Raw genomic sequence first — 21,293 nt, forward strand, 5'->3', positions numbered from 1 at the left:
GTACTGAGCAAATAATTGAATGTCTAAATGTATGAATACCTAGCAGCTGGTGACAGCTTCCGTTTTACTTTCAGAGTTGTTTATTTACGTCGTGTATATGTGCATCACCCTGTGTAAAAGTGGAAGGAATTATTTGAGGTATCTCTTGAACAGTTGTGTAATAAAGTATTACAGCACAGTTCAAAGTTAACATTATGTGGGGTACTGAGCAAAATGAAGCTGCATTGTTTCGTTTTTTGTGATAATTGTTACCACTAAACCAGTATTAATTACTCTCAAACTACATTTTTGCACTTTGCATTTTTTTGCAACAACAGTTTTTCCAGGTCGCTTCATGAGCGCTTAATGGTGAAAACATTTGGCGTGGTTTACAAGCAGTAAATACCAGTTAAATTATTGATCTATATTAGTTACTTGGCTGCGATATATGTGAGTACTGCTTTTCCCAAACAGGGTCCTGATTCGCTGTCCTTTGTAGCTGCTAGATATTCAGTCATGTTTTATCTTTTTAATAGCCTTGCATTTGTCGCTAAAAGCAATGACACTTGTTCCCCACAGGCGTAAGGATCAGCTTGCCAAGCAGAACTACCGCTGTGCAGGCTGTGGGATGCGAGTGAACCAGGGTGAGCTGGATGTTATGACTGTTCTGTTATGAACACACTTGTAAAGCTGATGGTGTGTACTTCTTTTTTTATGCAAAGCATATTGGCCACTGGATTTTTTGTTCTGTAGTGTGATGTAATCTCCTGCAGGTCCTGTGGACTGTGCGTGTGAAAACAGCTGCAACTTATGCTGTAACAAAGATATCGGAGCTTGCATTAGAAAATATTTTAATGCAACAGCATGTTGCAGTAGTTAATTCTAACCGGCTGGCTAGCTGACCTGCCCTCGCTGGCAAAGCACAGTGGCTTGCCTGTGACCCAGTAACAAGTAACTACTCATGTAACCCCTTAAACTACTCTTGTGAACCCTATACTCATAGTAGATACCGTGGCACTGCTGGTGTCATGGGTACACGTGAGTTGCTATAATTGTCTGTGGCCATCGCCTGTCGGCGCATGCTGTTTATTGCAAGCTGTGTTCTTGAGTGTAGTATGCACATTGCTCTGTCACCATCATGGCAAGTCAGGGAGTCCTTCCATTGTGGTGCTTCTTGCTGCACTTTTATTTTTTATGCGCAGCTACTGTGTTAGGGTGCTAGTTTATGTTGGCAGGCATGGGAAAACCGCAGCCAGGACGGCACTGATGAGGTCCTGGCATGTGTTGGAGGCCATTACAGGTCCATCATTGTACCACAGTACTTAGGTGTGAAAATTCCTAGCATGCGCTGAAGCATCTCCAGTGCAGATACCTGCACAGCGCAGTGCATGAGCCACTCGCTGTAATTGGCCTCCCTTTAGATCTGCCTCCACATAATTTGAACAAATTTTTGTTCCCCTTGAAGTTCAAATCATCGAGGTGTGAGTGCATTAGCCAAAGCATATGTAGACAGTGCCATTTTATGAAGAAACGCCGATGAGGGCACCTGCAGGGATGGCACACGAGACGGGCTTTCCATGTCGTGCTTTTCAGTGGGGCAACAAGAAAGTGCATCTCAAGGCATGTTTTCAGTGTTTGTATACATGCTCACAAACAACTGCCAGTGTCTCTTGGTAAAAAGTAGCACCTTGAAAAAAAATGGCATATAGTGTATGCAGATGATTGCCTTCCTAGCCGCAAGATGCCGTGCCCTTCATTGCAGCCCAGCTGAGTCGCCTGCGTTACTGCGAGTACTTGGGCAAGCTTTTCTGCCACTGCTGCCACAACAACAGCCGAGCCATCATCCCTGGTCGTGTGCTGCAACGTTGGGACTTCTCACTTTATCCTGTGTCCAACTTTGCACGGAACTTGCTTGAACGCATGGCCGCCGACCCACTGTTCAATGTGCGCGACTTGAACCCAGGCCTCTACCGAAGGGTCAAGGCTCTCGAGAAAATACGCCAGTGCCGTGTTGCACTGCAGTACCTTGCGCAGTACATCCACAGCTGCAGACGTGCTGTTGAGTAAGCAACAGTTTGTTTCAAACTTTCGAAGCAAGGTACACAGAGGTGATGCATGCAACAAAAACCTGGTTAATTCCTTTGGGAATGAGTGCAGCTGTGAACATGTACAAATGTAGCAAAGAAAATGGGTGTAATGAGATAGTAGTGGAAGTGACGAATAAAGTAGTCACATTTCGTGGTGGAATGATGGAGCATTTGCAAACAGTTTTTTTCCTATGTGCAGTCGCATTATCTTCAAGTGCTCTAATGTGCTGGAAGGAATCTTCAACCTGATCGAAATTGTGGTACAGATACTTAGCATTCAGTGTTGGTGTTGTGACCTTGACAACACTGCCTAAATCACCTGTGGTGATGGCTGTAGCAGGCATCCTCTGTGTTATGCACATTGCTGCGATGTTCTAAACCTGGTTGCTTGCTGGCTGCTTGTGCAATGTCACTCTCATCTGTGATGTCCCTCCAAAGGGACGAAGTTGGAGGTGTTTGCTTGCTGTGCAGAATTGGCTGCCTTATCCGTGGTGATGGGGCTGCTCAGTACAATTTTTCGGCTCCTCTAATACTTTACACACATGGTAAGCGTGGTCTCTAAATGTGGGTGCTTTGCAAGCCAGGACCCGTTTTCCTTCCCAGCCTTATAGATGTACTTGATAATTTTTCTGTTACGTGTTGAGTGTCTTGGTGATCTTATGCTTGCCACTCTTCCCTTTGCCATCCTGGCTATGAATACTCTTAGGCGGTGACTTTGTTGTGGCATGTGTGCAGTGCAAGACTTCTGAGGGCAACAGCGTGCCCTCAGTGCCACCAGCCAGTGGCAAATGGAGGTCAAAAATGATAAAAAGCAGCCCACCTCCATGATTCGTTTGCTGTGCCACTCTTACTGGTGAGCCAAAGAAGCTACAGACAGCCAGGAATTCATTTGTTTCAGGTTTCACATTCCAGCTCTGGCAGTAACTTTATCTGAAAGTTTACTCTGAGAGTATCCATTACTTGGCTGGGAAGTGGATTATAAGTGGATTTGGGCCTGTGTAAACAGAGTGTGCCAAGCCTTGTTTGCGGTAAACTATTAGCTGAGTTTAGCCAGCAGCTTATCTGGTGCGGGCATTTATATTTATTTACATAAACAGTATGGAAGTTGGTGTACCACATGAGCAGCCTGAGCGACTGTCTGCAGGCTCCAGGAGTGGCTACAAAGTCTGCCGCCACACCTTCTGGGTGACCAGCACCTGTACTCGCTTGAGGATATGGAGCAGGCGCATCAGAGCAGCGGGGGGGCCTTGCTGGCGCGCCTGCGGAGCCTCCGGCAGGACTGTGAACAGCACTGCCTCAGCTGCCCAGTGTGCACAGGCCGGGGATTTGTATGCGAGATCTGCAATGACGTCCGCCTCCTAGTCTTCCCCTTCCAGCTGGCTTCAGCTGCCCAGTGCACAGGTGCGCTACCACCTTCCTCAGAAAGAACGCTGCATGTTCCGAAATGAAATGCACAGCATTCTCTCAAACTTCAGTGAAACAGTCATTTAGATTCTCGACTTTCCGCTTTGTTCAAGCCTTGTGAAGCAAGCTTATATACTCCATTTCATACTTAATGTTTCCCTCTGCCATGTGTGTGTGTGTTACAGCTACTCCACCAAGCTTGGGGTTGATGAAAATGTGGTACGGTATAATTAAAATGCGAAGTACTAAAGTACATGATATGTGGATGTTGCCACAGTGGTAAACACTTGCCAGGGTAATGGCAAGATATAGCATTGCACTGTTTGATATAAATTTTGAGTTCTGCGCTTTGCATAGGTGACAAATTATTGGTAACTATTGCAGATAGGAGCATTAGCTGTGGCAGCACTGTATGCTAAGTCTGAACAGGTTAAGAAAGCAACTTGTCTGTGGGTGTAAAACCTGCTTGTATTGTGAGCTTTAATGCAGTGTGTATGGTGGGAACTGATGGTGATTGTAATAGGACATGGTGGGATCGTGGACCTAGAGCAATAAACAAAAGTTTGCTGTAGTCCCTTCGTGCCACTAGAGGCAGCACTTGTATAAATATTCCACCACTCCATTGGTTTGGTCAGGTTTCTGCAAGAAGGGGGGTTTCGCATGGAGATTTGAAGGTCAAGTGCATTCTGCCTTTTATTATTTATTAGTGACAGGCACACTGCTGAGAATCAGGTGTTTCTTCCTTTGTAAAGCCAGCATTTCCACCAATAGCTGGTAGATATTGTGTACTTGAGTTGACTGTGTGTGGAGTGAGCATGAACATGGTTCACATAGTGACCTGTAGCTTCTCCTAACCTACTGCAGCACTTTTGACTGGCTTGATTAGTAGTTGTCTTACACTGGAGCGGAAATTGAACATTTACATGGCGTGCTACCATCACACAGTTGGCTCGATTTTCAACGTCTCAAGGCGTATAGTCTTACTCTGCAGCCTTTTGTGTATCTAATAAGCAGTGTACTGTAAAGGTAAGATCACTTTTCTCCTCTGAATTCTTCACTGCAGCATCCTTTGTCTATAACACCTGTATCTCCTCTGAGCTCTCTTTAAATTGAGGTTAAAGTGGACCCTTATAGTGTATACTTCTTTTCCCTCTTTCAATTTAGCAAAGTGAGGTTTAGCCGTAAATGCCTTTTCTGCTGGTTTGTTGCTGACTACAGCTGGTGAGTGAAGCTTTTCTTTACTGCAATTTCTGCAGGCTGTAAGGCGTGCTTTCATCGGACCTGCTTCGTGCCAGGTGCCTGTCCAAAATGCAAACGCCTGGAAACAAGGTGCGGATGAGTAGGAGTTGCCGCTTTTGTGCCTATTTATTTTGTCAATGCAGTCACAAAATGCAATGTTTAGTGCCTAATGCCTGAAATTCTGTAGTGCCATTAATTTCGGAGCAAACTTTGATGTCACTGTAGGTCACAATGGTATAAAACCTTGAAACTCATCGGAAATTTTAACCTCTATATACTAATCCTAAGACTGTTCATAACTTCAGCATGTCATGATTTGCCATGTTTACTTGCCTGATGAACACATATTTAGAGTGCAGCTCTTAGGCGCTTGTTCCTGGGTTGCGTGGTGGTGACGTAACCAGCAGAGCTGTAACAAAGCAAAGAGCACGGTGAAGGATGAAAGTAGGGCGATAACGAAGGGAGTGCATGAATGAGGTTGGAAGTGGAGGAGAAGGGTACGGATGGGTGCAGGCGAGAGGGGTTGCACACAGTTCATACTGGCTGTTGTGTTCACTGCAGCCACCTGCACAAAACTTGACCCACAATTACTTTACACCCTAAGGTTAAATTTGAGCGCAGCTTGATTTTGCGAATATATTGAGGCTGAAAACGATGACACTTAAGCTAACCTTAAGAGTACAATTCAAAGCATTGCTGTTTTATCGCACAAGGCCTCTAAACTGTCGCACTGAACAAACGCTCCTTAGTGATGTAGAGTGGAACGGTGCAACCTTTGCTCGGTTGCAGCGTCCTTTCCCGCGTTTGCTGCTCCCTGCAAGAACACGTTGCAATGTGCTTGTCTCACTACTTCAAGGAGGAATGCTGAAAGCCACAAAGGACTCATCTTCATTTGGAGCGGGTCACGAGGCACGTGACCCGCACATTCAGAGTAGTGCGTGCCCATTTCTATTGTAAACGGTGTGGGCTCCACAAATGGCAAAATTACGCTGCTACGCTCAAAATTTCACATCAGGGAGTACCATAATCTGTACCACAATACTGTCCATAGACAGCATGACTAGCGTTCACAGTAGTACACCTTATGGTAATCAGCATTATGCCTAGCTACAATAAGTTGCTACAGACATTAGTTTTGGAGCTAGAGAAGAGAGATCATTTGTGACCAGGCTTGATTTCTTTTGGTTCTCGTATTTCTTGCGGAACCTACTTGACATTTTAAAGATGGTGCTTTATATTATGAGTAATTGTTTCAGCAATAAAAAAGGACACCACCTAACATCCATTATCAAATCGGCAGGCTGTGTGCCAAAAGAAAGGGATGCGTTTTTTACGTGAGCGGAAAAGTATGTACTTGTGTGAAAAGTAAGGTGTGCGTTCATTATGTGAGTGTGTGAGGAAATATGGTATATTATTCAGACTTTAATTCAAAACTATTTTCCTAAGATTGTTGTCGCTTTTGTTTGGAGAGTGAGAATAGCTGCCATAACCTAACACATACTAGCCAAGCAGTGCTAATCTGATGTATTGGTGAAATGGTGAAACAGACCCTGCTATTTCAAAGATGTTGGAGAATGCTTGTTTGATGGAAAATTATGTACAAACCATTTGTTAGTTGGTAGGATGGTGCTTTAAACAACCTATATTTACTCCCCTATGCAAGCAACAGAGATAGTGCTTATTTCGTGAGTAAATAAATTGTGGTGGACTCTTAGAACTGTGAATGTATTACAGCTAGTGCCACAGCCCACGCACACGTAACTGATAATTACAATGGTCTCCTAAAATGTAGTTGGGAAATGTAGGTAGGCAGATGAGCAAATCTGCTAGGATAACATGGTCATGGTTGGTGCAGGAGAGAGCGCATTGGAGGTCAATGGGACAGACCCATTTCCTGCAGTGGATGTGACCAGGTCTGATGACGACGATGAATGCCATGGTGCCGTTAAGTTTGTTTGGTGTGGCACTGTGTGAATTGCATTAAAACTTGCATTAGGCGTTAAGACATTCTGGTGGGCTGCGTACAGCTGTACCGTTCTCTATAGTGGACACAACTTGTCTCTTTTCGGAATTGATGAGGAGGGCGACGGCTAGGTACTGGGCCCTGCCAGACACCCGCCACATCCGCCTTAAACGACTAGATCCGACGATGACCTTTTCAGTTCCTCGCGGAATACCTTGCCCTATTGCATGCGTTATCCGTAGACTACGTTTAAACGTGGCATTCACGCGCAAATACTTGCACTTAATAGGACAAGCGGGCTCCCCGGAATGTACCACATGTGGAGTGCTAGAGACTATAGAACATATTTTAGTGGCGTGTCCAGCGTATGCACGTGAAAGACTCATACTCGCATCTTCTCTGAAGCCTATGGACACATCGCTCCTCTCTGAGGATTTGATCCTCGGCGCTTGGCCAGATAGTTTTAGAACTGTAAAGGCAACGCGAGCGCTCTCACGCTTTTTGAGCGACACGGACCTTGTCTCGCGTTTGTGATGTCAGAAAATGTGCCTTGTTTTTTTTTTTAAAGTAGTTTTTCATCTACCTCCTCCCATCATCATCGTCCCCAATCGTGACCTTCTTTTATCTCCTCTTCCCGTCCCCCAGAGCAGAGTAGCAGGCCAGATATTTATTTTTCAGGCCAACCTCTCTGCCTTTCCTATCAATAAACCCTCTCTCTCTGGTGGGCTAGCTGGTTCAGAAGCATTATGAAGCATACTGTGTGACTGGGGGCATAGATCATGTATCATCTCATGTCCATCCTTCGCTGTGCATGTTTTGTCGTGCTGTGTGCTTCGTAGTGCAAGTGGCGTTTAGCGATAATTTTTGTGCCAGGATTGTATGGATGGGGATTTCTAGGCTTTACTTGGGCTTTCATTTTAAGGCGCACCCAACCTTGTGACATCATAGCTAGTACCAAGTTGTGGGAATCGTCTGACGAACATGGCAGTGTGCCAATACACTGCTACGTCAGTGTACACATGTTTAGGACACCAGCGAATGGTTACACAAGGTGACGCATGTTGGAGTTACGTGCACTCTTGCACGTGGTGACTGAATGCTTGTCTTGGCTTGGCCGAGCCTAGCCGAGACAAAGAGAAAAAAAGTGCGCGTCTCATGGGCATTTTACCTCGCGATTCAACGGTGTCGGCGGCGCCAGGGTGAAGTTATGCCAGCGGCGGTTCCATTTGCACCGTAAATCTGGTATCTGCCAGAATGAAAAAAAAAAAAACGCTGGCGCTGCTCTGCCTTTCTGCATTCTCTTCTTGGAGTTAGAGGTCTGAGCATGAGTGAGAGGTGGCCATTAAACCGATTCGCTTCCGCAGTCCGTCCAGAACAGCACAACGTGTGCTAGGTTGCTGGAGAGAATTTGCAATAACTGGGAAGGTCGCATGCAGAGGTCGCATGCAAGAAATTTCTATTTTATTCAGCTGCCAAGACAATCTCAAATCTAGAGCAAGTAAAATTTCTGTTCTTTGTGAAAAATATTAAAGCAGTCAGGTATGTGAAGTGCGAAGTTCGATTTGTCGCACTCCCGACAGTTTTCGCTGTTTTTCTTTGACCTTTGTCGACTACACATTAGCATAAAGATTTCTGCTATGCCATGATTCGGGGGTATTTGGCAATCAAAATTTTGCCACTGACAAGTCTATGCTCATTTTGGATGGAGGTAATGTCATCTAAAAGTTTAGGCGATTTGAAGTCTGCATGCCCCTCACGGCCAAAATGCAGCGCATGAATGTTGAGCCCCTGAAAGTTCGGTCTTCTCATGACACCATAGTCGTGTTCAAAAGAAGCGGTGAGGAAAGAATTTTTTTCCTCCAATATATTTTCAAAACTGGTGAGTAGCTAGTGTCATGTGGCCTGAAAACTGTTATCTAAAATTAGCAGCCAAGCATGCGGCATGCTCTTTTGATGCATATTAAAAACGAGTATTTTAAAGTGAGGACAACTAATAGCCGTCTTTGGAAGCAGATAGGTTAATAAAGAACTGTTTTGGTGAAAGAAAAAGAAAACAAACAGGCTTACAAAGGTTGAACAAAATAAAAGAAAGTGCAAAGGGTCCATCCACAAGCAATACTGATCAACTGATTTTGAGAGCGGGGTTCCTTGGCACATAATGAAGACTTTTATGGTTCCCCGAGGTAAAATTTGAGAATCCCTGCCATAAAAAAAAGAACAAAGTTCATTGCATAGTTTGGAGTATAGGAGTAAGTGCATTGGAGCTTGAACATTCCAGAAGAAAGCTCATTACAGTCTGGCAGGTATGGCAGGTAGCAGTTTCAACTGAGTGTTTGTGCTATTACCTGCACTAGACTTCATCGTAGTCTCCTTTTTGAGAAGAAATAGAGCTTAGTAATTTGGTGTTTCTTTACAAGAGTGCAAGGCAACAGATGGCAAATGTGATGAGCACTAGTCTGTGTTTAGCAGTGATTGAGAAATGTTGCATGAACACAAGCAACGTGGTTTAATGCCATTCAGTATTGCGTGGGCAGCTGCACTAAGAAGCTAAGCCCCTCCCCTTTTCCTGTGCTGCAGGAGGCAAAGCATGGTGGAAGCAGATGCGGCATCGACGTGAGCGCCAACATTCGACGTCTCCTTTACTTGTGTACGCTTGTGACGCCATGGAAAGCTCTGTCAAGCCTGAGGGCAACTCATTTCCGTGTGCGTTTCTGTCTTCAACTTGCTGTGACAAGTGTGTGTGTTAGACAACATGGAGCATCTGTGTGTGGCCTCCATGTGTGGGCAGGGCACTGCTTCCGCACTTTCACTTTACTTTTAACTCACCAGGTGTCATGCATGCACCATGCTCTCTTTGTTATGCTGCAGTTGTGCCCTGGTAGTCAGGGGCATGTTTTGACCAAATGATGGTTTTGCACCTGTGTTTTTAAACCTTTTGGTGCTACTGTGATGCACTGTTGTGGTACTGGTCCAGTGCTGATAGCTGCACTTTTTGGGGCAGGCAGTTATTCATTGATACACTGAAATTAGGCATCAGATAACCAACTTTTAGAATATTAATTAGCAACAGTGTGCAGAACAGAGACTGCAGACGTAAAGGGGAAGACAGCACACGAGGTCTTAGCAGTGTTTAGTAGCTTCCCTCCATCAGCAGGCCATGGGATTAAATGTGTGGTGCCTACCTCCGAAGTGGTAAGCAGGGATTGCCTTTGCCTTCAAAAGAATTGCTGTTTCATCTTATCCTCAATTTGTCTGTTGTCATTGTTCGGTGCTTTGTTGTGGAATCAAGCATGTTGCACCAACTAACCCAGTGGTACATCAGGAATTCTGTGTTTCATATTCTTCAATTGTGGCTGCAAGTCTTGCTTTTGCCTGCCATCAGATCTTCCATTGCCATTTTCACCATTTGTGAAGTGATGACTGCAGACACACCAAGTGTACCACTATTTATCCAAATATATGTTGACCAAGAATGCAGGCTCACCCCCAAGTTAGAAGCCAGTTGAGAGTTAAAAAATATCTTAATCTACACTGACTGCCGTTTTTTTGCGCTCACTAAGTGAAGCATCACAGTCCAAAGACACTAGTGGCATCTCCATTTTTTTAACATTCTCCAGAGAAACTAGACCAGAAGCGATTTCTCGTTGATGCCAAGCTTACTAGAAGACAATTTGGAATTGGCAGCGTAGCTTGTCCAATGTGACATTTTTTCAGACATGCAGAACTGCAAGTAAACTCTGGGCAGAAACAAGGAACGGTAAATGCATCAAAATGGCATAGAGGGAACATTGCTTCCTACTTTGCAGCCATGCACATAGTTATGCTAAAAAGGTAATAAGGTATCTAGCCTGTGCACAGGCATGTGTGCAACACATATTAACTGTGGTGTCTTGGAGTACTCATCATTTTCTTTATTCTGATGGCGCACAACTAAATGAAGTGCTGCCTTTTCAGTCTGTTGAGATTACCACAACGTGCATCTGCCGCTTCCAGACTGAAGGGACAGGCAAGTGAAGGTAGTTAGCAATTGTGCTTTATGACTACGATCGCGGTTATATACCACCTTTGCTTGGTCGTACTAATTACTGGTCAGCCCTCTATTTTGGACAGAATTTTTCAAAGAAAGGTAAACCTATATTTGGATAAATGTGGTAGTTACGAGATTATGATAGCTGTGCAGATGCATAATTTACATTGCTGAACACATGAAGGCATAGTGAAGTTTTCTGGTCTGTTGATTTATGAGAGTTGTTGTATCTTTTGTGATAATGTTTGTCTCCTTTGATCTTTTTTTTTTTGCCTGGTATACAAAGTTAAAGGTGGGTAATTTGATCACTCTAGGGTTAACGATGGAGACGACTCAACCTTGAGTTTTCACACAAGTGGCTTAAATACCCTTTTTGAAGCTGTATGCTGAAGCCAAAGATATCAGTTATTTTATTATCATTACAAATTAGTATATTGTGTGTTTTAGTGTGGTTGCTACTCAGATATTAGTAATTTAGGTTATAGTCTTTGAAACACCATTGAACTTGCCATCTCGGGCTGATTGGCATGCTGTCTGGAAGAAGCCTCCTTGAAGACAATGCTGCCCTGCATGGACACTTGAAATTGTTCAAGCTGCAGCTAAGCCTTTTGATGAGATGTGGGAATAGAGCTTGGCAGGAAGGCATTCTGAGTGACTAATCTCAGTGCACCCTACACAGCTAGAGATGTTTCCTGTTTATTGTAATATACAAGAGCCATATTTTTACATGTTGCACAAGAATTTAAAGTCTAGGCGAACAATAAAGAAGCACTAAACAAATGCATTGCTATTCCACTGGTACAGAGTCATGGTCCTTTTGCAAAAGAGACCTTACTCGACAAGACACGCTGACTCAGTTTTGTGTAATAACAATGAATTTATTGTACAAGACATGCTCACGCATTTTTAGAAACATAGCTGTCCACCACTTGTGGCATTCATTGGAGACTAGCAAAAGACTATTACCATTTTTCTGGGTAACACATCTTGGACATATGAAACAAGATTGAGAGCAACGGTAGGTCATATCACAGAGCTATCCAGTCAAGCATATATTGAACCTGGATATTTCGAATTCTTGGCTACGTTGAACACACGTTATCCCTTGGAAAATTCTGTGTAAAAGTATAGGGAAGTCGCACTATATATCGAACTCATTTCGCTGGTCGTTTGATATATTGAACTGTGCACTGCATCCCTGCAAGCAGTGCTTCTCCTAACAGTACTCTTCGATCACTTTCCGAGTGCGAAGATGGGTTGACTGTGGGGCTTTGAGCACCTCCTGACAGCACTATTGCTGTGAAGCCATGTTATGAGGTGAACGTGGGGTGGGCTTGAGGTGGCCTTCGGTCTGGTTTACTCATTTTCCACATTGCTGTCATGCAATGAAGCCAACCTAACAAAGCTTTGCGGCAGCCCCCTTGGCTGCCGAAGGTGTTGTGGAAAATAACTGTACCTTAATTTCAACAAGCGATTAATCTGTTCATAGTATACTGATAAAAGGATTAGAGATGTTATGACATGCAGTGCTGAGCTCCACAGCACCCCACAGCAGCGCCTTCGAAGCGAAAAGGGTTAGGCATAACAACGCCTATTGATCAGTGCAATGCCAGCACACCAGCATGAGGGGCATCGCCACAAGAAGTGCGTCACTAGTGTTGGTAGCATAACTATTTCCATTTTTATATACTGAATTAGCGATATATCAAATTATTTCGTAACCCACTTCGAGTTCAATATATCCAGGTTCGACTGTACTTCCAAATGCAGTAATAAAGCATTTCAGTGTAATGTGCTAACTAAAAACATCGCCCAGGCAGTGTTCAAGTCTTATGACAATAAGTGGCTAAAGCTGAATGGAAAACAGCACTCTTAAAACAATTCTAGGTGAGTCACACATATTCTCACCCAACCAGAAAAAAAAGTTTGCGCTTAAATAAAATGCTAGGTTTGCACACTTTGAAAAAGGTCAGCAGTCATGACCACAGAAGATAATGTAGTGACCAGATAAAATTGATGCCACACAGGTTTCAAACTAGAATGCCTCAAGTATGAACTCTAACCATTCTATCTACAGCCAGCATCCAGGTGCAAGTGGATGCCAGAAATATAGTGTATGCAGCAAACAAATGAAGAGGCTGCATGCTTAACCGAAACAACAATGAACAATCTTCTACACTGGTGCAGGGAGACCAAACTAGTAGCACTTTTGCATATTGCAAACATGGTGAGACTATAGGGCATGCTGCTGAATAAGACGGGCAAAATTACATTCATACTGGACATCAGCTTTGTAACAGATATTACAAAGATATTACATGTAGCGCAGAAAGCCACTGTTGGCAGCGAACTTTAACCATGCGCATCGGAGAACAAGAAGTAAGGAAACAAAACCAGAGTAATGTTCAACAGTTTCAGAATAGGACAGCAGGTTACACTTGGTAGCGAGGGACTGGAAGTGGTAAGGGAATACATCTACTTAGGGCAAATAGAGACCGCAGATCCGGATCATGAGAGTGAAATGACTAGAAGAATAAGAATGGGGTGGAGTGCGTTTTGAAGGTTCCATGAGATCATGAATGGCAGTTTACCAATATCCCTCAAGAGAAAAGTACATAACAGCTGTAGCTTCTTGGTACTCAATTATGGGGCAGGCTAATTAAAAGGGTTCAACTTAAATTGACGACAACACAGCAAGCTATGGGAAGCAACAAGGTAGGTGTAAAGTTGGGACAGAATGAGACTTGAGTGTGTCACGGAATGTTCACGTATGAGTTAATGATATCCTTGCTGAAATCAAGAAGAAATGGGCATGAGCAGGGCAGGTAATGGTGTGGGAAGGTAACCTATGGTCAGTTCAGGTAACAGAGTGGATTTCAGGAGAATGCAAGCATAGTGGGGGGTGGCAGTCTGTCAAGTGGGTGGATGAGAACAGGAGGTTTGCAGGGCTCAGGCGGCTGCAGCTGGCACAGAACAAGGTTAATTGGAAGGATGTGGCAAAGGTCCTTATTCTGCAGTGGACAGTGGCTTATAATGATGAAAGACAGCGATGCTTTGCCAGTACAACAGCCGCCTGCTGGATCAGTGTACCCCGCTTGACCCACAACTTGGTGCAGATTTATGAACGCTCCTTACCTCCCTAAATGAAAATTTTTTTTTCATGAAAAAAGTTAAATACATGCTTCAAATGCACCCCCCCACTAGCTGTTTCCTTTGCCCCCTGTGGTAGAATTTTGACGTGGAGGCTAACGAAAAGGGTTCACCTAAAGTTAAGGACAACGCAGCAAGCTATGGAAAGAAAAATAATAGGTGTAATGTTCAGAGACCAGAAGCAAGCAGAGCAGGTAAGGGAACAAATGCAGGTTAATGACATCGTAGCCAAAATCAAGAGAAAGAAATGGGCTTGGGCAGGGCATGTAATGCGTAGGCAAGATAACCGCTGGTCCTTAAGGGTGACGGAGTGGATTTCAAGAGAAGGCAAGCGTAGCGGGTGCCGGCAGAAAGTTTGGTGGGTGGATGATATTGAGAAGTTCGTAGGAATATGGTGGTCGCAGCTGGCAAAGAACAGGGTTAATTGAAGAGACATGGGAGAGGCCTTCACCCTGCAGTAGTCGTAGTCAGGAGGAGGAGGAGGAGGATGATGTATGTTACTAAGCACATGACCACTGAATTCACTTCTTGGCCAATGGTGTGTTAGTGATGCTGAATGCAGCATGGCATTTGATTTGCATGTGACAAGTCTGTTCACACTGCAGTGTCCTTAGTTGGAGGTTCGAGCTTTTTTGTCCAAGTGAAAGGGCTATAACCGCCATCTGGCTTATGGGGGTTTAACGTACCAAAGCAACTCAAGCTATGAGGGACGCCGTAGTGAAGGGCTCCAGAAATTTTGACCGCCTAATTTCTTTTAACGGGCACTGACATCGCACAGTATACGGGCCTCTAGAATTTCGCCTCCATCGAAATCCGACCGCCGCGGCCGCATCGCTACCATCTCTAATAATGGCAGAGTACCTGCTGGTTCTGAGAAGTGAAAAACTATGAGTGGTAGCCGTGCAACCAGGAAACACAGTTTCTAACCAAACAATGTTCAGACATGAGCTTGTCCACTTCTTGCAAAATATCAAGCCGAAGCCAGGCTCCCCCCTTTTTCTCACATGCAAGCAAGAATCTACCTTGACATGCAAGAGCTGCTCAGCTAATAATATGGACTTGATCCTGTCCACTGTGGCCACCTCTCATATGGGTTGAAGCTGAGTTGTTTGAACTACTCTAGGGCTGCCAAACTGTGCCATCTTGTGTAGCCCACACAGTTACTGTTAGAATGTAAAGCACCAGAGATACCACAAATGATCAGAACTTGAACTAGCCTGCATGTGACCTCTCAAATTTTGCATGCCAGTTTGCTGAACAATGATTTGTAGTCCTGGTGTCTCACATTAAATGAAACAGGTAAGTTTGCGGCAGCTAGGGCCCTTTTCTTTATGTGCTGTTTGTCACATTTCTCTGTTCACTGCTTTATACCATGTCCTTGCATAGGGCCTGTTTGTCATTGCTTTGTTTTTTTGCTGAGGGGAGGGATGCGCTCAGCTACACACTGGTTGGCACGCAGTATGAGCCGGTCAAATAGCACCTTCAGGTGACTCAACAGAAGGTCTCACTCTTGCTTCTCGCCATCTGCATTGACACATACTACACTGCCATCGAAGTGGAGTCCATCACCAGACACGGGGGACTTGATCCATGGGGAAAGCCACACAAGGAACCAGAAGGCACCCAAGGACTCCCGCAGGTTCCTCCTCACACCCATGCCGTAGGTCTTGATGCCGTGGCTCTTTTCATAGGTTGTCTGGTTTCTGGCCACGCAGGTCAGCTCGACTGTCAGCAGGTAGGCGCACAGAAAAAGCACGACCAGCTCCACCAAGTTCACAATAGTGCACAGGAAGAGCCAGACGTCATATAGGCCCAGTAAAAGGCCAAAATGTGGGGCCAGCATCTGAATCACGGTAACCAAGTTCAAACCGCCCAGCATTTCACACACATAGGGAAACTTGTACGACAGACTGTAGAGGAGACCTGCAAAGCAATAAATGCATCAGCACAGCTTGGCATTTACGGCATCTGCTGCAAGCACTCGGTTACCTGCCAATAAAACTTGCAGAGCTAAAGAAAGGCTACTATGACTAAAGCTAAGCTTAGTGCTGCACCAGCTTCGCAATGGGGGGAGAGGGGGGGTGGCGTGATATTGGCAGATGGAGTTCATGTAAGGCGGTGACCGAAAGCATGAGCCCTCGGTGCACAAGTAAAACAAATGGAAATGGCTTACCGACTGTCATGTAGAGAAGAGCGACAACAAAGTACCGTTGGTTGTAGAAGCCAATGCACCGGCCCGTAAACATACAGTGGTGGTCGTGCTTCAATATGCACTCGTTGCAAACACTGCAGTGATGTGAACGAGGTGGTGCATTCATTTCGCACACGGGGCAGTACCGCCAGCCAGGCATGAGCACGGACGGTGTCTTCACATCATGTACGCCTGTGCCAATCCGGAGGAGCTTGAACAGGTTTCCGTATATGTTGACAACGAGAAAGGTTGCCAGGGCAGTATGGATCCACATCATGTTATCAAAGGTCTCGTGATACCTGCAAGGAAGAATATTGGCACGTTCATTCATGCTCTATGAGTAGCCCACGCAAGGAAAACTAGCACCATCAGTCGGCAGGCTCTAAAAGTCTGCATGAAACGCGACCCATATTCGTTTCCGCAGTAGCAACCGTACCGTTTGAATTAAAACACTTCTCCATTTCTAATACGGCATCGCAGCCACAAGTAATTATCCTACCGCTTCTCAACCTTTCTGTCAGTACCGCGCTCATCTCGACGAATACCTTTCTGGTACTGGACCAAACAGCGATATGCGGACCATGCAAAAAGCAAGCTTTTCGACGTGCCTTCTTACGAGGAATGTTAATATATATATATATATATATATATATATATATATATATATATATATATATATATATATATATATATATATATATATATATATATATATATATATATATATATATATATACACATACATACATACAGTATTGTGCGTTTTTATCGCTGACACTTTCAATAATATGCAAAGCGCTTGCATGTAGTTCACTGCATGCAGGCACTGCACTCAGTGCACCATGCAGCTTTTTTATGGCCTTATCACAGCTAAAAGGTTGCTTCGACACCTTAAAATGACAAACCTCGGTGCAACGAAATAAAAATCAAAGAAGACGACGAGAGGGATGCCGAGCACCATGAGCAGGAACAAGACGCGGTCGCGGTGGCCGGTTGGCACGATGCCTCTCCGCGACGGTGGTGCAACGCGCCCATCCACAACCCTCGTTGGCAATGTTGGCTCCATCGTACAGTCTGCAGTCAGCTGGCGTACAAAACCACGCCTTCGTTAATTACTTCACACTGTTAACTTCGACTGGACGACGAGATCCGTGGTTTCACTGACAGTTGTTTCGGACGCCATGGACGCGATGGCACCTCCCACCCGCCGCTTGGTGTGTTGCAGCCCTGCAACCGGACATTTTTCAAGAAAGGAGAGATTACTGTGGCGGGAGGGCGCTTAAACGGTAACAAAATAGCAACAAACTTTCACTACAGGCGGATACTGTCAATAATCTCCACACAACGAACCACTGAAACTTCAGCAAAATCCGGGGCCATTACCGCGCACATCGCAGGCTGTGCGCGATGACGATTGAAGGTAGCAGATGGTAGCAGCAGCCAAGAGAAAGCGAAACTAATGTCATCATGAACAAGTATCCACGGTGTCCACAATCCATGGGGTTGGATGGTAGGACTTTGTGGCAAAACAAAAACGATAAAGGTACGCCGAATTCAATTCTAGAAATTTGGTTTCAACCAATGTCGGTAATCTTGACATGTGAGGTGTTTTCTTTTATAGTTATACTGAAAGGAAAGGAAATAAGGTATGTGTCATGCCCGGGCCACTGCATTCACAAAGTGAGCGGGCGGGATTATCCCCCCACCCCCACCAAGAAAAAGAAGCAATTCGGCTTCCGATTGGTTCCAGTTGGACTAAGTGAGTTTCCAACTGCTTCCAATTGGAATAGTGTTCCTACTGCAGAGTTCAAATGGACTCCTGATTGGACTAATTTAGTTTCCAACTGGTCCCAGTTGGAATTGTGGCCCAATTATTTTTTCGCACACTTGCCATAAAGGAAATCATATGTAACGTGTTTTCATGCAGGAATCGGAGAAGGCTCCTGCTCTGTCAGCCAGTTGGAGAAATCCGCCTCCCTTGTCGCCGTTAGTCGCACTTCCTGTAAAATTCGTGTCCTTGGAGCCCTTGTCTCTGCACAAGACGTCCACAGCTGGTGGCAAACATCCACCTCTGCAGCCGACGTAGAACACCTCGGGCAGGTATGTGGTTGTCACATATATTAAGGAGCCTAAACTAAATTTTAAAGGAAAGAGGTGTGAAGAAGGCAACGTGGATTAACCGAAGAATAAAGAAGATGAAGAAGAGGCATTCGGTGAGGTGGAGAAAGATGATTGGTGGAGAAGCATTCGGTGAGGTGGAGAGAGATGAAATACACAAGGCTTACGACAAGGCTTACGTGTACTAATGCGAAGACTATAAAAGGGCGAGTGAGAGCGAGGCACGGGGGGAACAGCAGAGAAGCGGAGGCTCCGGCGTGTCAGGGACACTTCGGCTGGAAGAGAGCGACGCCGGCTATTGCTCCGGTGAGCTCGCGTTCTACGGCATCGCATCGTGGACTTCCTGCCGTGCCTGAGCCCGTTCCGGGGAGCCAACGGAGGACGCTACCACCTGCTACGGCCAGGGGTCTCTCCAGCGCAGTTGCCACCCATCCGGGTGATGTCCCCAACGCCAACAACACCGGCATCACCTCTACGGGCGCTTGGACCTGGAGCTTATACGACGCAGCCAGCGACGCCAGCCCAAGCACGTCGAACGCCGCCTCGACGCCGTCTACTGGATCCATGCAACGCCGCAGCCGCACCGAACCAACCGTGAGCACGAACGCCGAACAATAATAGTAGAACGCTGGTAGTAGTAGTAGACGCTGGTAGCAGCTAGTAGACGCTGGTAGCAGTGTGCCCGGGTCGTGCGTATTTATAGCCTTTGTGTTTTGTGTTAGTTTTGTTAGTTTTGTGTTCTAGTGTGTATGTCACGCAGGGGGCATTAAATATGCGTCTGTATGTGTTCACCTGTCGCCTAGTACATTCTTTCGGTCCGAATGTTCTCCGGGGAGATCAGTGACAAAGATAAGTGGCGAGCCTGTGCCAGGATTCATTTCCTTTTTTCTTGTTGCTTTGTCTCGGATCTTTCCGATCTCTCGACGGCAGAAAGTATGGATTTGGCAAGAACGTTAGAACTGGCGCTCAAGCTAGGGTTAAGCAAGGAAGAGGCGATGCGTCTCTATGACGAGGAGGGAAAGAGGCAGAAGAGGCAAAGAGGCAGAGAGAGGAGGCAGATAGGCAGAGAGAGGAAAGGGCGCAAGCACGCGCAGACGCTCGTGAAGCAGAAGAGCGCGAGGCGAAAAGATCTGGCGAGGCAGAAGAGCGAGAAGAGATAAGAGCTCGCAAGGCAGAGAGAAGAGCTCGCGAGGCGGAAGAGCGAGAAGAGAAAAGAGCTCGGGAGGCAGAAGAACAGGAGAAAAGGATAGAACGGGAGAAGGAGTTTATTTTGTGGAAACAGGCGCATGTCGCGGGAGGATATGAGGAGACCACGGACAATGACTTAACTTTGTTACGGATCTCCCCGGAGAATACTCGGACCGAAAGAATGGACAAGGCGACAGGTGTACACATATAGACGCACATTTAATGCCCCCTACGTGACACACACACTAGAACACAAAACTAACAAAACTAACACAAAACACAAAGGCTATAAATACACACGACCCGGGCACACTGCTGCCAGCGTCTACTACTGCTACCAGCGTTCTAATATTATTGTTCGGCGTTCGTGCTCACGGTTGGTTCGGTGCGGCTGCGGCGTTGTATGGATCGTCGCTGGCTGCGTCGTATAAGCTCCAGGTCCAAGCGCCCGTGGAGGTGATGCCGGTGTTGTTGGCGTTGGGGACACCACCCGGCTGGGTGACAACTGCGCTGGAGATATCCCTGGCAGTAGCAGGTGGTACCGTCCTCCGTTGGCTCCCCGGAACAGGCTCAGGCACGGCAGGAAGTCCACGATGCGATGCCGTAGAACGCGAGCTCACCGGAGCAGTAGCCGGCGTCGCTCTCTTCCAGCCGATGTGTCCCTGACCCGCCGGAGCCTCCGCTTCTCTGCTGTTCCCCCCGTGCCTCGCTCTCACTCGCCCTTTTAAGCCTTCGCATTAGTACACGTAAGCCTTGTCGTAAGCCTTGTGTATTTCATCTCTCTCCACCTCACCGAATGCCTCTTCAACTTCTTTATTCTTCGGTTAATCCACGTTGTCTTCTTCACACCTCTTTCCTTCAAAATTTAATTTAGGCTCCTTAATATATGTGACAGTGATGGGCCCTGCATATTCTTCACAGCCCCACCGGCACGTGACCGACGCGGGTATAGGGCCGCCGCATCCACGATTTTTCTGAGGGAAACCTCCTCCAATCTCAATAAGTTATGAGGGAGGGGGAAAATGCACGGAGGTATGAGGGAACGTGTACTTTTCCTTAAAGAGGGTGCCAATTGGACAGTCAAAACGGGCTCCCAACTGGACCAATTGAGTTTGCAACCGGTTCCAATTACAGTTGTTGCTCCAAATGGACAGTCTAAAGAGTGCATGTACTAGTTGGACACAGCAGTTGGTAGGTTAACCTACCAACTGCTGTACACGTTCCCTCATACCCCCGTGCATTTTCCCCCTCCCTCATAACTTATTGAGATTGGAGGAGGTTTCCCTCAGAAAAATCGGTGCTGCGGCGGCCCTATACCCGCGTCAGTCACGTGCCGGTGGGGCTGTGAATTAACCAATTAGGTTCCAATTTGATACTCAGTTGGATCAGTCTTTGCCAACTGGCGAGCCCAATTGGCATAATTGCATCCAATTGGTCTGACCGACTGTACCCAATATAGTTATGGAACACCTGCATATTTGATAAACGGCAAAACTAATTAGGTTATAATAAGAACTACTGTGTTGTTGTCTCCTTCCCCACCCCCTCGAGTGCGGTTTTCTCGATTGGAGAAAAAAATATTTCGTCGAAAAGAGCTGGTTAAGGCAGTCATGTTAAGTGGCCGTCAGCCCGTGGCTGTTGGCGACCTGGTCGGCTCACTCAGTGACATGGACTTGCGTCCTTAGGTCTGAGCTGGCCAGCACGGCCTAGCTCCCACCGCTCGAGAGAAAGAAGTAATAAATCCGCCGTAGGGGGCTCTTTTTTGCAGTCCGATAGAATGTGATCATAAGTGACTCGAATACCACAGTGCTTACGCTGGGGGTTACACTGGCTAGGATACATTTGTGCTAGCAGCGAAGGGTTTAGAAACGAGCGCGTCAGATGACTCCACGTGGTTTCCTGAGCTTTAGTTAAAGATTTGTCTGGAGGGGGATAAACGCGCCTCTC

General features: G+C 45.9%; 2 protein-coding genes across 3 annotated transcripts in view; one reads left to right on the forward strand and one right to left on the reverse strand.

Moving 5' to 3' along the window:
* LOC144126154 (run domain Beclin-1-interacting and cysteine-rich domain-containing protein-like) overlaps window positions 1–10,383 on the forward strand; it is a 33,099-nt gene extending 22,716 nt beyond the window's left edge. For both annotated transcript variants that reach the window (XM_077660130.1, XM_077660129.1), the window contains 5 exons: window positions 559–623; window positions 1,742–2,042; window positions 3,211–3,467; window positions 4,727–4,799; window positions 9,250–10,383. In XM_077660130.1, coding sequence (XP_077516256.1) covers window positions 559–623; window positions 1,742–2,042; window positions 3,211–3,467; window positions 4,727–4,799; window positions 9,250–9,289 — 736 coding nt within the window. In that variant the 3' untranslated portion in view covers window positions 9,290–10,383. The remainder of the gene's footprint in view (window positions 1–558; window positions 624–1,741; window positions 2,043–3,210; window positions 3,468–4,726; window positions 4,800–9,249) is intronic.
* Window positions 10,384–11,556: 1,173 nt separating this feature from the next.
* On the reverse strand, window positions 11,557–17,452 carry LOC144126155 (putative palmitoyltransferase ZDHHC24). The gene is made up of 3 exons (XM_077660131.1): window positions 16,946–17,452; window positions 16,023–16,339; window positions 11,557–15,772 (listed from the first exon to the last, which is right to left on the reverse strand). Exons 1-3 carry the CDS (start codon window positions 17,104–17,106, stop codon window positions 15,354–15,356), a joined length of 897 nt encoding a protein of 298 aa, XP_077516257.1. The 5' UTR covers window positions 17,107–17,452; the 3' UTR covers window positions 11,557–15,353.
* Between the last annotated feature and the right edge of the window lie 3,841 nt (window positions 17,453–21,293).

Source organism: Amblyomma americanum, chromosome 3 (assembly GCF_052857255.1).
Source record: "Amblyomma americanum isolate KBUSLIRL-KWMA chromosome 3, ASM5285725v1, whole genome shotgun sequence".
NCBI lineage: Eukaryota > Metazoa > Arthropoda > Arachnida > Ixodida > Ixodidae > Amblyomma > Amblyomma americanum.